The 17,686-nt window shown below is 42.4% G+C and overlaps 1 protein-coding gene across 1 annotated transcript in view; it reads left to right on the top strand.

Annotated features, from left to right (window-relative positions):
* LOC111862597 (5'-AMP-activated protein kinase subunit gamma-2) overlaps positions 1-17,686 on the top strand; it is a 469,740-nt gene that overhangs the window by 34,413 nt on the left and 417,641 nt on the right. Inside the window, exon 2 of the mRNA XM_023848122.2 lies at positions 2,822-3,088. Coding sequence (XP_023703890.1) covers positions 2,831-3,088 — 258 coding nt within the window. The 5' untranslated portion in view covers positions 2,822-2,830. The remainder of the gene's footprint in view (positions 1-2,821; positions 3,089-17,686) is intronic.

The raw sequence follows: 17,686 nt of genomic DNA, 5'->3' as shown, positions 1-17,686 counted from the left end.
AACACTCAACTCAACTACTGAAATGCCTGAGCATTCTCACGTGTCCTCCCTTTATAACTTCGGGAAGGACCGAATTAAGTCACCACCGCCAACAGTTCCTTTATTATTGTGTGCCTATCCTTTGCTGACGAAACGTGTCTAGCTACCCGTTGCCTAGCAATGGATATCTTTCTATTGTTGAGAGCGCAACCTCGGGAATTAGGCCGCGCCATAGCTCAAGACCCCCTCGTTGGTGGCTCCACCTAATCGTGGTGAGGGGGTTTGAGTATGCCAATGACCCTGAGAGCTATACCAGCGGTAGCGTAGCTACTGGCAGGGCCTCCCTTGCTGGACAGGTCAAAGGGTAGGCATCAGACGAAGAGAGACACCAAAAACTGATGCCGGAAGCAGCGTCATCAGCAGCGACTTGAAGCACAGAGTAAATAATGCTCGAGATGGTTCAAGTTCGTATAGCAACAGGCGTGACCAGAGTGGTTTGAACGGCTGTTGTACTGCGATGTGGAAAGCAAATGGAAAAACTACCACATTATCACTTTTCCTGGATAGTCTCTTTCCAAAACCAGAGATACCATGTATGCGAGATATTTCATTTGAAGGAGAAAGCTCTAGATCGCATCAAGTGGAGGAACTGTTTTGGAAGAGACTGTGGACCTGTCGTCTTGACAGATTACTGATGAATGAATGAATAGCTCAAGAGGTTGGTCGCTGGCTTCCCACCGAGGCGGTCCGAGTTCGATCCCGGATCTGGTTAAGTGGGATTTGGGGTGGACAAAGTGGCTCTGGGGCGGGTTTTCTCCGAGTACTTTGGTTTCCCCTGTCAATCTTCATTCCACTAAATTCTCCATCACTATAATCACCCGGGGCAGGCTACAGTAGGCTAATCAGTGGCCGCCGTGCCGAGTGGACCCAGTTGGACTCCACCCCCACTAAGCGAATTTAAAAAAAAATCTCTGGAATGAGTTGCCCAGCAATGGTCATATGAGTCACAATATAATCACCGGCAAGATGTCAGCTTCTACTCCTAATAATGTAGATAAATATGGAAAGGCACTGAGGAAAATACAGATTAAGACGCCAATGGCAAGAGAAACCAGGGGCGATCAAGACTACAGTTATTACTGAACTGGGTAATCTATTATTAAATTGGCAGGAGTGCTATGGATTAAAGAGAGGTTTGATGACCCTAGCTTGCACAGCACTTCATACGAGCACAGCTTATGTACCATGCGGCAGTCAAATTCAAGGAAGGATTATATATCTTAGGCTAAAAGTTCACGATTAGAAAATTGGTCGGCAATTTTTTGACATTCTGAAAATTGTTGACAGTATTTAGGTGCCCGTACTTTCATGAGAATACTTTGTGTGGGTGGGGTCACGTGGTAGCGTAGTTGGTTAACGCACTGCGCTAAAAGCAGGTCATTGGGTTTCTCAATTGACCTAATCCTTCCAGCCGCACCATGGCCCCGGTGGTCGACACAGCCTCTAACAGGAATGAGTAACAGGAACCTTCATGGGAGTAGAGGGCGGCTGGCGCGTAAGTCTGACAACCTCACCGCCATCTGTGAGCCGTGAGTAAATGTATAAAACGGTAAATGCGCATTCTTTCTTGACAAATATTGTTAATCCAGAACTACACGAAATTCAACTATAAAAATTATAACAAGAACATATTTTTATGAAAGTGACACAGTTGTATTTTCTGGGCCCTTATAGGATAAAATTAAAGTACTTACTTACTTACTTACTTACTTACTTACTTACTTACCTACTAACGGAGCTGAGCCCTTCTTGAGGAGCCGCCAATCCTACGGCTATTGAAGAACTTTCCAGCATATTATGGAACCCGAAGCTTCATTACCGTGTTCACAAGAGCCTTCCATTTGTCCCTATCCCGAGCCAAATCAATCCAGTCCATACCATCCCATTCTATCTCTCTAAGATCCATTTTAATATTGTCCACCCACCTACGCATTGGTCTTCCCAGTGGTCTCTTTCCTTCTGGCTTTCCCACCAATATCCTACACGCATTCCTCTTCTTCCCTTTCGTGCTTAATTTTAAAGTAAAATCTTCAGAACAGTTAAAGGTAAACTGCTTCATGAAGACGTGTGGGGGAGTGGATGTATAGATCCACATTTTCTTCACCTCGGCACTAGTTGCAGGTGAGTGGTCAGCTTCACGCCCCAACCCCGACTTTCCAGCGTAAAGTTCTTCCTCCACCTTCTCTCGTTCACACCTGCCTACCAGCTACGCCCTCAACTGAACTGAATCGTCATCTATTCTCAGCCTCCCTTGCAGACCTCAACTGCTCTCTGCACTTAACACTATTCTTCACACCCGAACTACCAACAATCAACTCCGTTTACAATCACTTTGCAAGGACCGAATAGAAAACAACAATTCCAACAATACTTTCATTGTTGCTTGCATATTCATTTCCGTGGGAACGTGTTTACTGAGCCGGTGCCTAGAAATGTACGTCTCCTCTGGCTCCAATAATCCGGCCTTCAGGCGTCATGTCACGGTTTTTAAAATTGTATTTCCAACCTTAAAGAAAATAAAATGCATCCCTATTATAAAGACAAGCCATAAAATATTGTTTAGGAAAATAATTGCTGTTTATTTTCAGAATCCTACGAAACCCATGGTTACATTGTGTGAACAAAAGAACTTTAATGGTAGACAAGGTTGCACACAAAGTAACCACTGTGGCTCAGAGAGTTAATTAATTTTGTGCGCTTATGGCTGATACGATACTAGAGAGAGGCAGAGAGTTTCAAAAGGAACGTGCACAGTACTGGATACCGAATCCTCTCTTTGCAGTTGAGAGCAATGAGGAGCGGAAGCTGTGAGACGGGGCCGGACGGCGCGGTGCCCCCAGACCCCCTTCAGCAACTGGCACTGGCCGCGGCTGTGATGTGCCGCCCCAAGAGGCTGAAGTTCCTGCCCATACCTGAAGATCTTCCCCTGTTGTTCAGCAGCCCGCATGACTCAGATCACAACGATGATGAGGAGGGGGAGGAGGAGGAGGAGGAATTGACAGCCGACCTCACCAGCAGCACCACCCCAGACACGGAGATCAGCACCGAGGTAGGACCTTCACAATGCCGGATATAATTTCGTGGAGCAGAGCCCTTCTTGTGAAGCTGATACTCCATTAGCTGCTCGAGGAATTCCATGCCTTTACTTTTACTGGAAGGTTCATTGCCGTGTTTACAGAGCCCACTACCGGCCCTAGCCAGTCACAGTGGCGCGCGGTCTAAGGTGCTCAAATAATGGGATCGTAGATTCGAATCCTACTCCAGTCATCGACGTCTGTCTATGTTATTCTGTGTCTGCTTTGTCCTGTGCAGGAAGCGGCCTTGCGACCGGCTGACCCCTCCAAAGAACATTACCGACTGTGTATAAGACTAAAGAACGTGAAGTGAAACAGTGTTTCACGGATGCCCTGCGCACCAGAGAAAGCAACAGGCATTAGCTAACTAATGGTCCCTAAAAAGGTAAAGTTGTCCTTGTGCTTAACTACTTAAGCACTACGCCATGAAAGTGTATGGAAGAGTGGACGTATAGATCCACTTTCTCTTGACCTCGCCACTAGCTGGAGGTGAGTGTTCAGCTTCACGCCCCTGCCGTTTTAGCCCCTAGGAAAGAGCCCCCCATACCTACTGAATAGAAGGCTGGGTGGGCCTCAGAGACGGTCTGGATGATGTAGAGAAGAGAAAATTCTTGATCCTACCGGGACTCGAACTCCGACCCCGCGGTCGTCCAACCAGTAGCCAGTCACTATACCGACTGAGCTATCCCGGCTCCTCAGCCTGAGCCAAATTAATCCAGTCCGCACCCTCCCACGAGATTTCGTTAAATAACTGTTTTAATATTACCGAGCCATCTAGCCCAAATGTTCTAAACAATCTGTTTTTAAGGTTTCCTACTAAATACTTTATGCATTATATACAAGTATATGTACAAGTATATATACAAGCGTCGTACTCCTCTTCCTCCTTGACTTGATCATCCTAATAATATCTCATATAGTGCACAAATTCTGAAGTTCCTAATTAATGCTGAAACGACAGATTGAAATTTAATCAGAGATGTTGCAATAAATGGGGTTGAGCGGAGGGCGATTACCAGACCAATATTTTGGCTGTAATGTGATACCGACAGCCGGAGTTCGCCTCTAGAATTTTCGAACCTCCTCAGAATATGCTTATGATTGATATTGTCTCTGTCCACTTCTTCATTTGGCATTAAGCTATTTGGTTACGTCTGAGCTCTTATTTAACTTTACGTTTCCGGTTTACAGCTTTCACTACATGTTTAAGTCACCACAGTTTTGATGTTTGGTAGCCAATATATTGCATTCTAATCGGCAGAAGAGCAACCAGTTTTGTCAAAGGGACTACACATGGAAGAAATAGTTTCCAATTTGAAAATTACCTGGTATGAATACATCTCGATCAGTTGCGGACCACAATTTCAGGACATGGCAACAGCTTCAGTCGACAATGTTCATATTCATTCTTAACATACTCTCCTCTTATTACAAAAAAAAATAAATGAGGCTTATGGAATCACATTGCAGTGTGTGTATTTGTGTGTCCTCTCAACCCCTTACGTTGCTAGGCAACGACTCGGTAAACACTTCCGCGGCAAGTAATACATACGTAACAGTAAAAGAACTATTGGACGTGCTGTTTGTACGCAGGTCGTGTCGTATAAAATACTCGGTATGTAGTGGAAGGAAAATAGGCCATTAATTCTTCCCAGAACTTCTTGATAAATTATATGTGACATAGGATACACGCATTCATAAATATTTTCAGGATTCATTACAACTTAGTGTGATACCAGACGTAACGTTCTGGTGTTCATATAATTAGCGTAGTTAAATGAGGCGCTATGCTACATGCTGGAAGGTTGCTGTTTCGATTCCCGATGAGGTCATTGGATTTTTCAATTGATCTAATCCTTCCAGCGTCACTATGGTCCTGGGGTCGACTCAGCCTCTAACAGAAATGAGTCCAGGAATCTTCCCGGAGGTTAGAGGGCGGCTGGTGCGTAAGGGCGACAAGCTCACTGCAAAGTGAGTCGATTGTCTAGAGATAGGGTGAGAGCCTCGACATCTCAGAAGCCTACGGGCCTCCAAGTTCTGTTACAGGGAAAGCTTTATCTTGATAAATATAATAAAATAGTTTTGCAAATTAGTATGAAATTTTACGGCTGGAGATTTGAAACGAGATATATTTCTGGTTGTAATTATCTTGTGACTCTGATTGAAGTTTGGATTATCATATTTACAAGATTTTTTATAGGACGGGACAGTAATATATATATATATATAGGTGTAGACTCACAGGTATTCTGGACAGTCTGTCCAGCATAGATGGTCATAATCATAAATTGCAGAGCGCCTATATTTGAATTTATACACAGATATTGTAGAAAGAAAAGAAAAAGGTTCTAAATGTAGTGCCAGACTTATAATCTATTAGAAGTGAGTACAAAATTTAACATGTCAAGAGGCTGAATGGAAGTTCTTTTTTTGTGAGACAGCTTGCTCAAAGACTGGAACAATATTCCAGATAGTTGGTACAAAGAAATCTGACACCAGCATATCAGGACTTCTCAACGTTGCACTATGCTGTAATTTCAGAATTCTGTACCACGTTCATAGCATAATCACCTATATTATATTTAAGCATCCTGTTGCACTTTATACAATATATGATATAACTCCGTCCTAAGTGCAAACTATATTTATAGGTCTCTCGTTTTGTGCCTCTCTATACACTAATGTTTCGGCCCCAAACGGCCATCATCAGGTGTATACACTCACGTGTCTGTTATAAAATTATAGTTTAGAGAAAAAAAAATTTAAAGGATTTCAAATTAGAACCGAAGATTTTATAAGTGCTAATCAGGAAGACCTATGTTTTTAAATTTTAAATATTATAAATAAGTGCAGTATAACAGATACGTGAGTGTATACACCTGATGATGGCCGTTTGGGGCCGAAACATGTAGTGTATAGAGAGGAACAAAACGAAAGACCTATAAATATAGTTTGCACTTAGGACGGAGTCATATCATATATCATAATCACCTATATTTATACAGAGCATATATCAGGTGAGTGCACAGTGTATTTGGTCATGTCCAGTTGAGGTTAACCCCAATTTTATTTTACAGAAGGAAAGATCATGAGTGAGCAAATTTCTTTATTGCAGTTTATCAGTATTCTCCTTGTCTGTTCTTCATTCGAATTGCTGTGACGTAGTTCTCAGTACAGAGCCCTCGGTTCTCAAGTGGTCACGACTAAAGAGTTGGACTCTAGCATAGGAGATAGGCTGGTTATTGCTGTGTTCTCATAGTTTAAACTTCATTACACCGGGCAGTTTCCCTCATTTGCAAAGCTAATTTGCAATGTTGCAATTACAGTAGTTGACTCAACAAGAACAAGCGATCATTGAGGGGTTATCTCAACCTCTTACTGAAGTGACAGAAGTTGAGAAATGTAGCTGTAATTTACACTGCAATCCGACTGAAACCTGGCTTCTTCTTGCTGAGTTATTGACGTCAGGGAATCCCAGTGAGGGATAATGTAAGAACAGGTCTGCATAATGGGAGAGAAAAAATAGGAGAAAGAGACAAATACAATAATGAAAAACAAAGATGCAAGTAGACATCAAGGTTAGAAAGAGATAAATTGAGACGGGGGAAGAGATATCTAAGGAGTAAAATAGGTATTGAAAAAGAAAAGCAAGGACAAAACACAGCCGCTCTGTTTTTGTATGTTTACTGCACCGTTGCAGAGCAAGGGTGGCGGCGAGGACCATATAGAAAACGCCGTTTTTCTACTGTCGCGTGCGTGTTTGGTACTGACGTTACCTAATAACGGTCATTATTTACCGAGTTACTGCATAGCAACGGGTCTATACACCCCAGTATCTAAGCATTTTCCTTCAGCAAGTCACAATTATTTGAAGAAATTTTCCCACTTCATGAAATCCGAAAGTTCGAAGGCTTGTTTGTAAAACTTTACCTTCAGATTAAAATCTATAGTTGCACCAATTCAATTCACGCCTTCAAAAACTATTTATCTTAGATCCATATTAATATTTGAGGTATAAATAAGACTTTTTACTATTTTTTATTGCTAGTGGACAGTAATATAGTCCCTTGTACTGCGGCCACTTCTGGCCTATTGTACCAGCCCCATATGATAGGTGAGGGTGATTGTGGAGCAATTGGTGGAATGAAGACTGGCAAGGGAAACCGAAATACTTGGAGAAAACCTGCCCCAGGGCCACTTTCTCCACCACAAATCCCACTTGACCAGACCCTGGATCGAACCCGGGCCGCCGCGGTGGGAAGCCAGCGATTAACCGCTTGACGAAACAAATAAGATACTCCCGTATGATGTGAATTTTAAGACCACTCGGAAGGACTTTTGGCGACTTAGACTTCGTTGAGAGGATAATTGGGTTGAGTGTTAAGATAGATATGAAGTGGGGATGCAAATTAGATGGTAGTGGTGCAGGGTAGGGTCCTGATGTAGGTGAGAAAACATCCTGATCTAACGACACTATAAACAAATTCACTTTACTTTGTAAAGCTTCGAAATGTGGTGTTGGAGAAGGAGGAGAAGATCAGTTGGACCGATTATGTGAGAAATGAAGAAGTGTTAATTAGAGTCAGTGAGCAGAGGAATATCCTACAAGAAATAAGAAAACGGAAGGCTAATTGGATTGGTCATATCTTACGCAGTAACTGCCTTCTAAAAGAAGTTATTGAAAGAAAGATAGAGGGGCGGATAGAAGTGACCAGAAGACGAGGAAGAAGACGTAAGAAAATGCTGGATGACCTTGGGGACAGAAGAGGATAACTCAATCCAAACGAAGAGAGCACACACACACACACATACCCAGCAGGCCCAGCAGTATAACACACGTAGTCACAGGAGCAAGACACAACAAAAAGCACAATAAACACATGAAAATAGAAAGAGTGCTCCAACAGAAGAGGATAAACGTGACTTGAGTAGTGAATACGACGTAGGAAAAATCCTGAACAATTTTATATTTTAATATTTAATTTTTAACATTTATCAATATATATGATAAATATATATTTTAATTATTTTAATATGAAGACGACAAGGCATGTAATGAACTAGTTTAACGTTAAGCAAATAAGCACCTGAGGATGGCACTTTTGTGCCGAAACATGTAGTGCGAGTGAGAGGAGTGAAGTAGATAAGTGTATGCACTAGAAGGCGGTGAAATAAATCATGGACCTGAATCAGTGCAACAGGACGCTAAAATATAACATTATGAGGATATTCTCATTTGAAGGAGAAAGCTCTAGTTCGCATTAAGTGGAGGAACTGTTTTGGAAGAGGCTGTGGACATGTCGTCTTGACAGATTACTGATGAATGAATGAGTCTAACCCAATTGCTTTCAAGCACGCACTACTTTGGTGTATGTAGTAAGTAAAATGACCGAATTCACTTTCGTGCCCACGGAATTGAGGATACAAGTTTTCAGCAAAGTGTGCTGTTTGTGTGGTGACCGTCATATCCACAGTGACGTAATGAAGCTATTTTTGCTTGTTTTCCTCTTAGGCAGGCAGTAAAATATGCACCATAGCCTTTAGGTGAATCCACCCACAAGGGGCATGTCCTTCCTGTCTAGGGTTATAACCTGACTCGGTCATGTTTTACTCTCTTTGTTGCTGATAAATTGCTGGGGATATTTATGGCTCGTGACACTGGATAATATTTTAGTCTCCGGTAAGCTAGATATACGCCTAGCTACTGAGAGCGTAAACAAGCGTTCATGCTCACGCTTCTGAATTTTACAGATAAATTCGGACCACAGTCTACGAAATAAATATGCATATCGATAATCACGTTACAGTCAAAGTAAAAGATTCTGAAAGTATCATTATAATTACTAGCGGGGGCCACAATAGACTTGGCAGTACCCTGCTTCAGAATTGGGAAGTTTCGATTTGTTTTACGGCACGCAAACAATTGCTCACTTCTACACTGTTTCCGCCTCAGTACTTACTAGTAATCGGCTGTGTTCGTGAATTCTTATTGCTATATTTTCACAAATTTCTTTCAAATTTATTAATTCTGAATGTCTTTAAGAATAAATTATTTATATATAATACTACAATTATGGTTGCTGAAGCCGGGGTAGAGTAGTCGGTATAGCGACTGGCCACGGGCTGGAAGACCGAGAGGTTGAGGTTCGAGTCCCGGTAGGTTCAAGGATTTTCTTTTCTTCAAGTCGTCCAGACCGGCTCTGGCCTCCAACCTACCTCCTATCCAATGGGTACCGGGAGCTCCGGGTAAAGGGCCCGAGGCGTGAAGCTGACCACTCACCTCCAGCTAGTGTCGAGGTCAAGAAAATGTGGCTCTATACATCCACTCTCCCATACGCCTTCATGGCGTAGTTAAGCACAGAGACAACATTACCTTTTACTATAATTATGGTTGCTACCGTCAAAATAAATATAATTGCTTATCTTGTTGGTGGGAGTCGGGATAGCTCAGTCGGTATAGCGATGGGCTACAAGCTTGACGGCTGGGGACCGATTCCCGGAAGGGCAAAAGATTTTCTGTTCTCCACCCAGCCTCCCATCCAATTGGTGCTGGGGGCCCTTTCCCCAGGAGTAAAGCAGCCGAGGCATGAAACTGACCACTCACCTCCAGCCTAGTGCAGAGGTCAAGAATGAAGGAGCTACACTTCCACTTCCTCATAAGCAGGGCCCGGATTTTGATGACATGTCATCTTTTTTCCTTGCATCCTGTACGATGCTCTTAAATATATAAATCTCGGATATGGGCTGCTGGTTACAGAAATGTAAATTTTATAGGTAATTTTTTGTAATTTTTTGACATTTTTAGGTTTAAGGTAATTTTTTGGTAAATTTTTGGACTTTTAAGGGTATTTCTTGTCATTTTTGGCCATATTAGGGATTTTCTCTTCATATGTTTTCTGAAATGTGAATAACATGTAAGCGAAGTGTTCTTTCTTTTCTCCTTTAGGTCATTTTTTGAATATTTTCAGGTCATCAAAATCCGGGCCCTGCTCATAAGTAATCATGGCGTGGTGCTTAATTAAGAAGAAGGAAAAAGTAATAAGTCATTACAGCGCTGACGGTCCCTTATCTTACCCCACTTTATTTCCGTTGGCACTACAGCCCCAGTGGGCATAGGCCTACCTCCATGAATTTCTCCGTTCACTTCGTTTTTTTTTCTAGATCTTACAAATTCGGTAGGACTCCTTGGGCGGGTGATCAGCTCGTCGCAAGGCCTCTACCTGTACACAAACACAAAAAAGCACTCACACAAACTAAACATCCATGCCCTGAGTGGGATTCGAACCCATGATCCCGGTTTCCAAGCGAGCGAAGACAGTGCACGCCTTAGACAGCTGGGCTACCGTGACCGGCTCTTACCCCACTTTGTTCTACAGTTCCTTGTGGAGAAACAAAGCAGGCTCTTACAAAACACGATTTATCTTGGAAGTGTACATTGTGGAGCGATAAACCCTGGCTGCCAGAAGAGTTAATTTGCATGTGTATAGAGAGACGGACAGATGGGACTTGAAGACAAGCTCGTGTACAGCGAAACACATACGTGTACATTTGGCCTATTTCCCTCCCTGCGCTCTTGTCTTGTCTGTGTCATGCTCGTATATCCCCTTACTAGTTTTTTTTTTCAATCACGTTGACAGATTTTCATGAAATTTCTTATTTGAAGGGACTGGAGCGCAACACAAACCATTCACATCCGTCCATTTACGAGGACTACTTTATATCCGTTTTCCGTGCACGCATTCATGGCGCAGTGCTTAGGTGTGTGGGTATGACTGAGTTTACTCAAACCGGAAATGAAACGTGAGTCAAGCTGTCAGATTATTCTTTCTCCGGCTCCAAAAGCTGCGAAATGGAGGGAAAAATGGGCTCAGGATCTGGGAAAAGTGGCACGAAATTTTGAGTACTATACTGCTCACGGATGTTGAGCGTCTGAAAATAAATTTATCGCCATACTCTATTTATTCGGGGCACCCGGTAGCGTAGTAGGTTGGGGCGCTGTGCTACAAGCAGGAAGGTTGCGAGTTCGATTCCCAATGAGGTCACTGAATTTTTCAATTAATCTCATCCATCCAGCCACACTATAGCCCTGGGGTCAACTGAGCCTCTAACAGAAATGAATATCAGGAATCTTCCTAGAGGTAAAGGACGGCCGGAGGGTAAGACTGACCTCGGTACCATCAGTGAGTCGATTATCTAGAAAATGTTGGAGCCTCGACGTCTCATAACCCTATGGGCCTCCACCTCCTGTTGCAAGGATAGTTTTAGCTTTTTATGCATAGAATTTGTCATTTTTAACTTATTTATTGATTTTTCTGCAATTAAGTTACTCCTCCTGTTCGATATTTTTTCGACTTCAATATACAAAATAGTAACTTACAGAATTGTAAGATTTGTGAAAGATACGAATTGGTAAGTAAAGTCCTGGAATTAGAGCCTTTCGATAGTGTCCTGTAAGTGCCTTTTGTTGAAAAGGTTCCAGTTCCGTAAGAACAGGAACTCTTTTTGTATTTCTATTATTGCCAGCTTCCATTTCTTCATTCTGGACGATGTATCATGTAGTGTGAATACTGATTTAATTTCCTAGTGGTTTATTAGTGAATTGTCTGCAAGGTTGACCGTCATTATATTTCGTAGTATTCTACAATTTTCTGCCAATGGGCAGCCTTTACTTTAAATATGAACCAGTATAGCCCTGTGGTTACTTCTTGTGAACACTTGGGTTTATAAAAAGCGAACACTTTCTTGGCTGTCTGAGAGAATGTTAGCTTTCCAAGAATGCCTCTAACATTATCTTCCAGAAGCTGTAGGACGTTGTATGCACGCAGCAAAGTGCAGACTGTTAATCAGCCTCTGAGGAGGACAAAATGCAGCTGCATTTGATCGTTTCTAAAGCGCTACTGTCCTCAGTTTGCTGTAAGCTAACTGAGACAAATCGAGCCATTTGTTTCGCCGTCGGACTCATCGAGTCTCAGCCGAACCATTCACAACTGATACATAGGACCCACTGTTGAGCCTGGGGATTTTCATCTTTTTGTCATTTTGTAAATATGTCACCTTAGAACAGGTTGAATTCGATTATTCTCCAACATATCACGATCCTTAAATCACAGTACCATAATTTTCTTTGTTGAATTCAGGACTCTCAGAACATTTTGTGCAAACAAGGGAAAACGTACAAAGAGGAAAGAGAATGAGAAATAAAGGTATAAATAGGAATGGATCGAAGATAAAGGAAAAACAGGAAGTTCTGGGACGAACTAATCACCTACCTTCCTTCGAAATAACACGGGAAGCACTGGAGGAGAGAAGTTGAGGGTGGGGATACACAGACACACAGACAGCAAGGCGATATTATAAGCCTCCTAACAGAAATTGAGTGGGGGAATAGGACAGACAGGCAGACAGACAGGAAAGTGATCTCATAAGCTTCCCCTTATTTTTTAAATTGAGGAAAAAACATGAGAGATTTATGAAGGAAGCGAAGACTCACGGTGAGGTTGGAAGCAGGTGGGCTGCAGCCGGTTCGGACTGATTCAGCTGAAATGAAATCCATGAAATCAAGCTTGTTATTCTCAGTTAATTTTAAGTTATTTTGTTTTCCGTTTACACCTATAAATAATATTACTAAAATGAATTATTATTTTCTAGAACTGGTAAGCGCACTTTGTATCCTTCTGACGGCTTCGTTTTGTTTCATGCAGTATGCACTTCTCGAAGAATGAACACATTTTGGACAACTCTCTTCCTGTCTCTCGTCAAATTATCTTCGAAAGAAGCCAGGGGCGCAAATATCATGCCAACAAGAAAGTAGGAATATTATATTCTAAAGTGTTGTCTTGATACTAATTTAGTGTAACTCAGGAAAACCTTGAAATTTCTGTGAATAAAATCGGCCTTGGATTTCAGTCAGCGGACTAGCCACTTGTGAGTCATATACACTAACTGGTTTAGTGTCAGAAGGATTAAAGAGAATTCCGGAAACTTGAATACGGAAGTAGCTGACTTAGGGATTCGATTGACTGACCGTTGCGTGTGGTGACACAGCTGTTCAGTGCCGTAGCGTGATACCATAAGGTTTAAATCGTTTCGATACAATCGCTGTATATCGATCTGCCTTACATATACACTTTTTTTTTGTACGTTTGTGTAGTGATCTTTGTTGCTGCGGGCCAGCAGCTGAGCGCTGCCAATAAGCCTATGTACTACCTTTTCCAAATACATTAATCTAAAGAAACTATTCTTAGCCAGTTTCTGGCACCTGAAGCTTCCACGCGGGGCCAGCTGTTTCCGTTTAGTTTTACACGTTAACGACACGTTAACATATTACACTGAAAGGGTATCGCAGCTTTTTAACTAAAGATGCACATACATCAATACACTGTTGCTGTTCTAACCCCAGTAGAGACTTAGGATTCTTTTCTATTCACCACTAAATCCAGAACAGCTTCCTTGTACGCTCACCTTCTTTCCCCATTCAAGGCAGTTGAGTCTTAAGGCGCGTCCACATTGCTCGTGCTCGTGCTCGCCAGGCTTGTGCTCGTAGGGAGACTCGTCTGGCTTTTACTTGTACTCGTAAATCTTCGTCCACACTACTTCAGTCGCTCGCCAGGCTTCGGCGCGTGAGGATCCGTATATTTACTCGTAGTGTGTATAGGCTGTAGTCGCATTTTAATTTATTGGCTATAGTTTTTAATTAAAAATTTTAAATTGCCTTGTCTCGTGATTTGTCATATCGTCCACATTACTCGCGAGCATAGCGAGTCACACGAGCACGAGGACGAGTAATGTGGACGCGCCTTTAGAGCTGTACATAAGCTTCAAATTAGAGTCTAGGTAAAGGTAAGTTGTTCCTGTGCTTAAATAATTAAACACTACAATATGAAGGCGTATTGGGGGAATGGATGTGTAGTTCCATATTTTCTTGATCTCGGCTTTAGTTGGAGGTGAGTGATCAGCTTCACGCCCCGGCCGCTTTACTCCCGGGAAAATAGCTCCCGGTACCCATTGTATAGGAAGAGTTTATGTATGTGAATGAAAAATGAGCAGCTTAAGGCTGCCGTAACACGTCTAAACCATATGGATGAGCATTCCTTAAGACACTCTCCTAGAATTAATACAGAAATTGCGTAAAACCACGATAAATCTCAGTATAGCCAAGATTTGAACCGTTTACAGGCGAATAAAAGTCTATTAAGTCTGGGGCGGTAGTTCTCGAAGTGGGCCATATTGTCCCAGTGGGGGGGGGGGATTACATAGGGGGACGTTAAGAGGCGGCAGGGGCGCTGGTCGTTGGGCCCTCCGAGCGTGCTGATCGCTTATTTACGATTGAAACTTGAAACAATGGGAAATTTGTATCACTTCATCAAGCCCATCCACCGCTTTAAGGATTCACTAAAAATGGAGTGGTTACTAAATGTGGTATCTCATTTCATTTTCCGGTAAATTATGGAACCATGGGGGCGATGGCCCGAAAAATTTGGGAACCACTGGTCTAAAGCAACATTGACCCACTAGCGCACTCGGGTTCATCTAGCAAGTTAAATTAGGCAAGGCATTTAGCGCGGTTGTATTAGGTTAGCAGAACGTTAAACGAAACCGAATAACTTACTGGCATCGTTCAAGATTCAGAAGAGATGAAAGAATAGTCGTATAACGTAGCACGACAAGAATATACAGCGATCGTTCCAAGGTGTATAGAAACTATGCATTATAAAGAGGGAGAACTGGTCTTAGCGAACCGTGTTATAGAGAGTGTAAAATATAAGTGTATATACTGTAACGTGTTTCGTTACTGAATACGCCGTGGAGATCGTAAATGGGTTTATTCAACAATCTACAAGAAACGGCTACAATTAATTACAACACAGTTGCGGGTTTCACACTTTACAAACCCTACAACCAAATCTCTTCACACTATCTTCAAGAGTCTCCACGTACTAATAACGCGGGAGCTATACAAGTCTCCCTGAATTACACACTTTCACTCGTAACACGCCGCTGGCTAGTAGGCTTGCTCGGAACTAACTCGTAGGTAGCTGCATTGAGAACTGACTCGGCGGTAGCTCCAGGACTCCCTCTGAATAGCCTTCGCTGCTCCTCATGTAGCCTCGATCGGACAATGCAGAAAACGGCCACGTAATAAGCACCCTTGTTGCCTGGCGCTGTGTTGCTAGCAACGCTAGCGGTAGTAACCGCTGTTACTACCGGCGTCTCTCGCAATCCTGGTTACCCGCGCTGCCTAGCAACCCGCGGTACACTTGGTGACGTCATCGCTGTTGGCTCGCGTTGCCTAGCGACCAGGATGCTAGGACTCGGCTAACTTCGGCTCACTTTGGCTTCGCTAGGCGCATCACGGCTGACGGGGGGAGGGGCGTCATCCATAGCTCAGCATGTCACAATACTATAAGAGCTTCATGATTTATGTTTTTCACCATTATTATTGTTATTAAAAAAGGTGAAAAGCTAAAGCTATCCCTGTAACAGGCCATGGAGTCCCATAGGGTTGTGAGACTTCGAGGCTCCCACATTTTCTAGATAATCGGCTCGTAGATGGCGGTGAAGTTGTCAGCCTTACGCACCGGCTGCCCTTTACCCCCAGGAAGATTCCTGGTACTCATTTCTGTTAGAGGCTGAGTCGACCCCAGGGCCATAGTGCGGCTGGAAGGATTAAGTAAATCGAAAAGAAATCCGCCTCATCGGGACACGAACCCGCGACCTTCCGGCTTGTAGTATAGTGCCTCAACCAACTACGCTATTGCGTATTATTATTATTATTATTATTATTATTATTATTACTCTTATTATGGTGATGAAATGAAGAAGATGAGGTGGGAGCGAGCATGGACACGCACATCGGGATGATCTCTGCATAATAATTTTGGTCGGAAAATCCGAAACGACAATAAACACTTCGAAACCCCATCGTAGAGTAGACGGCAATACTCGTATTAAAATTGATCTCTGAAAAAGAAAACACAGTCTAGGGAAATTATTTCTATTGAACTGGATAATCTTAAAATGCGATCACTTGATATACGAAAGCGTCAAATTCTTGACCAGTTAAATGACTTCACAGTTTTAAAAGGCACAATCTGCACCATGGTATTAGTAAAGCGAACTGAACTAGTTCAGGATAGACTCCAAAGCTGGGAAGTGTGATGACGGTTACGTTTTGTTGTGTTGTACAGCCATATAGTACTTACTGAATAATGTAATACCTATAGCTTCTTTTGGATTATCCTGCATCAGAGTTCGTTCAGCGGGCGGAGTTCGGTGCGTGGCTGGATTAGCCGGTTGATTGTAAAAGTATAGAATCCTCAAGAGTTGAAACAAATTGTCTGGAATTCCCTGTTTTTGCAGAGGAGGGAGGACTTATTTAACTTGAGCCTGAGACTGCGTTCCAGCCTTAAGAACGCTTAACAAGTTGCAAATCTCAAATGCTTCCACAGCTCTTTAATTTCATCCTATATAGTTAACATACGCAGCCAATCTGTAATGCGGACCCGTAATATAATGCTGCTTTGTTCACCAAATCGATTTATTATCAGGCCTAAATCAATACAAACTTGCGGTTTTATGTTTTTGTTATGCATTATACTCTGGTGGTCGGCTGCTTGGTGTTTTGTCAACGCACTGGCATAGCAACAGAGCTGGCAGTGGTGACAACCGTTCAGCTCCACAATACGCTAGAGTTCAGTTGCCCTAGTTACTTGTCAGACAGAGTGCGCTGTCTCCGCCTCGTGTCACGTTATGTTCGGTCCTGAGTGCTTGGATGTTGAGTTATGCCTATAAAAGTACAAAGAATAGTCAAAATGCATTTTATAGCTTACACACCGGCATTGAAACTGATATCGATTATCTGCCTGTAATTACAAGTCATGTGCTTTGTGTTGCGTAGCCGGGCTGGTTACTCCGCCGTCGCCAGGTTAATTATAATTAATTATCTCAAGAAGGACGTCTGCCTAATATTACTGAATATCAGTAATGGTATTTTCAATATCTCGTGGGAAAGGACTCTGCCTAGACAAGAGTCGAAGGAAAACCGGAGAATCACAAGTTGAAGTTGAGTTGAGAAAGATGTTTATTAGAAGTTCGAAAAGTTAGATTAAGTAGTCTTCAATACAGTCGATGTACACTAGACCAGATCTTGTTGGCCTCTCTTCTGCCCTCTCTTCATACATACATTTCTTATACTTAATAAAAATTAATTGGGATAGCAAGTCAGACTGTTTTAATTAGGCTGTCTCTTAAAGTTGGAAGGGGTGAACTATTGGTAGTGATAGACCCCTGAACTTTAACAAGTGTACTGTTTCCTTACGTCTATCTTATCGTCAGTTTTTTGTTGGTTCCTGGGTTACAGCATCGAGACAGATTAATGGTTTCCTGTGTCTGACAAACAATCTCAATATACAGTTTACAAAAGTTATAATTATTCAGTACTAATATTCTTTTTAATTACCATATCATTTTATCCCCTACTAGTAAAGTTTTTGCTACCTGATGTCGAACTACATGACACCTTTTTGCTACCTGATGTCGCACTACACGACACCTCCCTCCTTCAGACAAAAATT

Source organism: Cryptotermes secundus, unplaced genomic scaffold (assembly GCF_002891405.2).
Source record: "Cryptotermes secundus unplaced genomic scaffold, Csec_1.0 scaffold1031, whole genome shotgun sequence".
NCBI lineage: Eukaryota > Metazoa > Arthropoda > Insecta > Blattodea > Kalotermitidae > Cryptotermes > Cryptotermes secundus.
The sequence above is the reverse complement of the archived record's forward strand: the minus strand, read 5'-3'. Positions and strand labels throughout refer to the sequence as shown.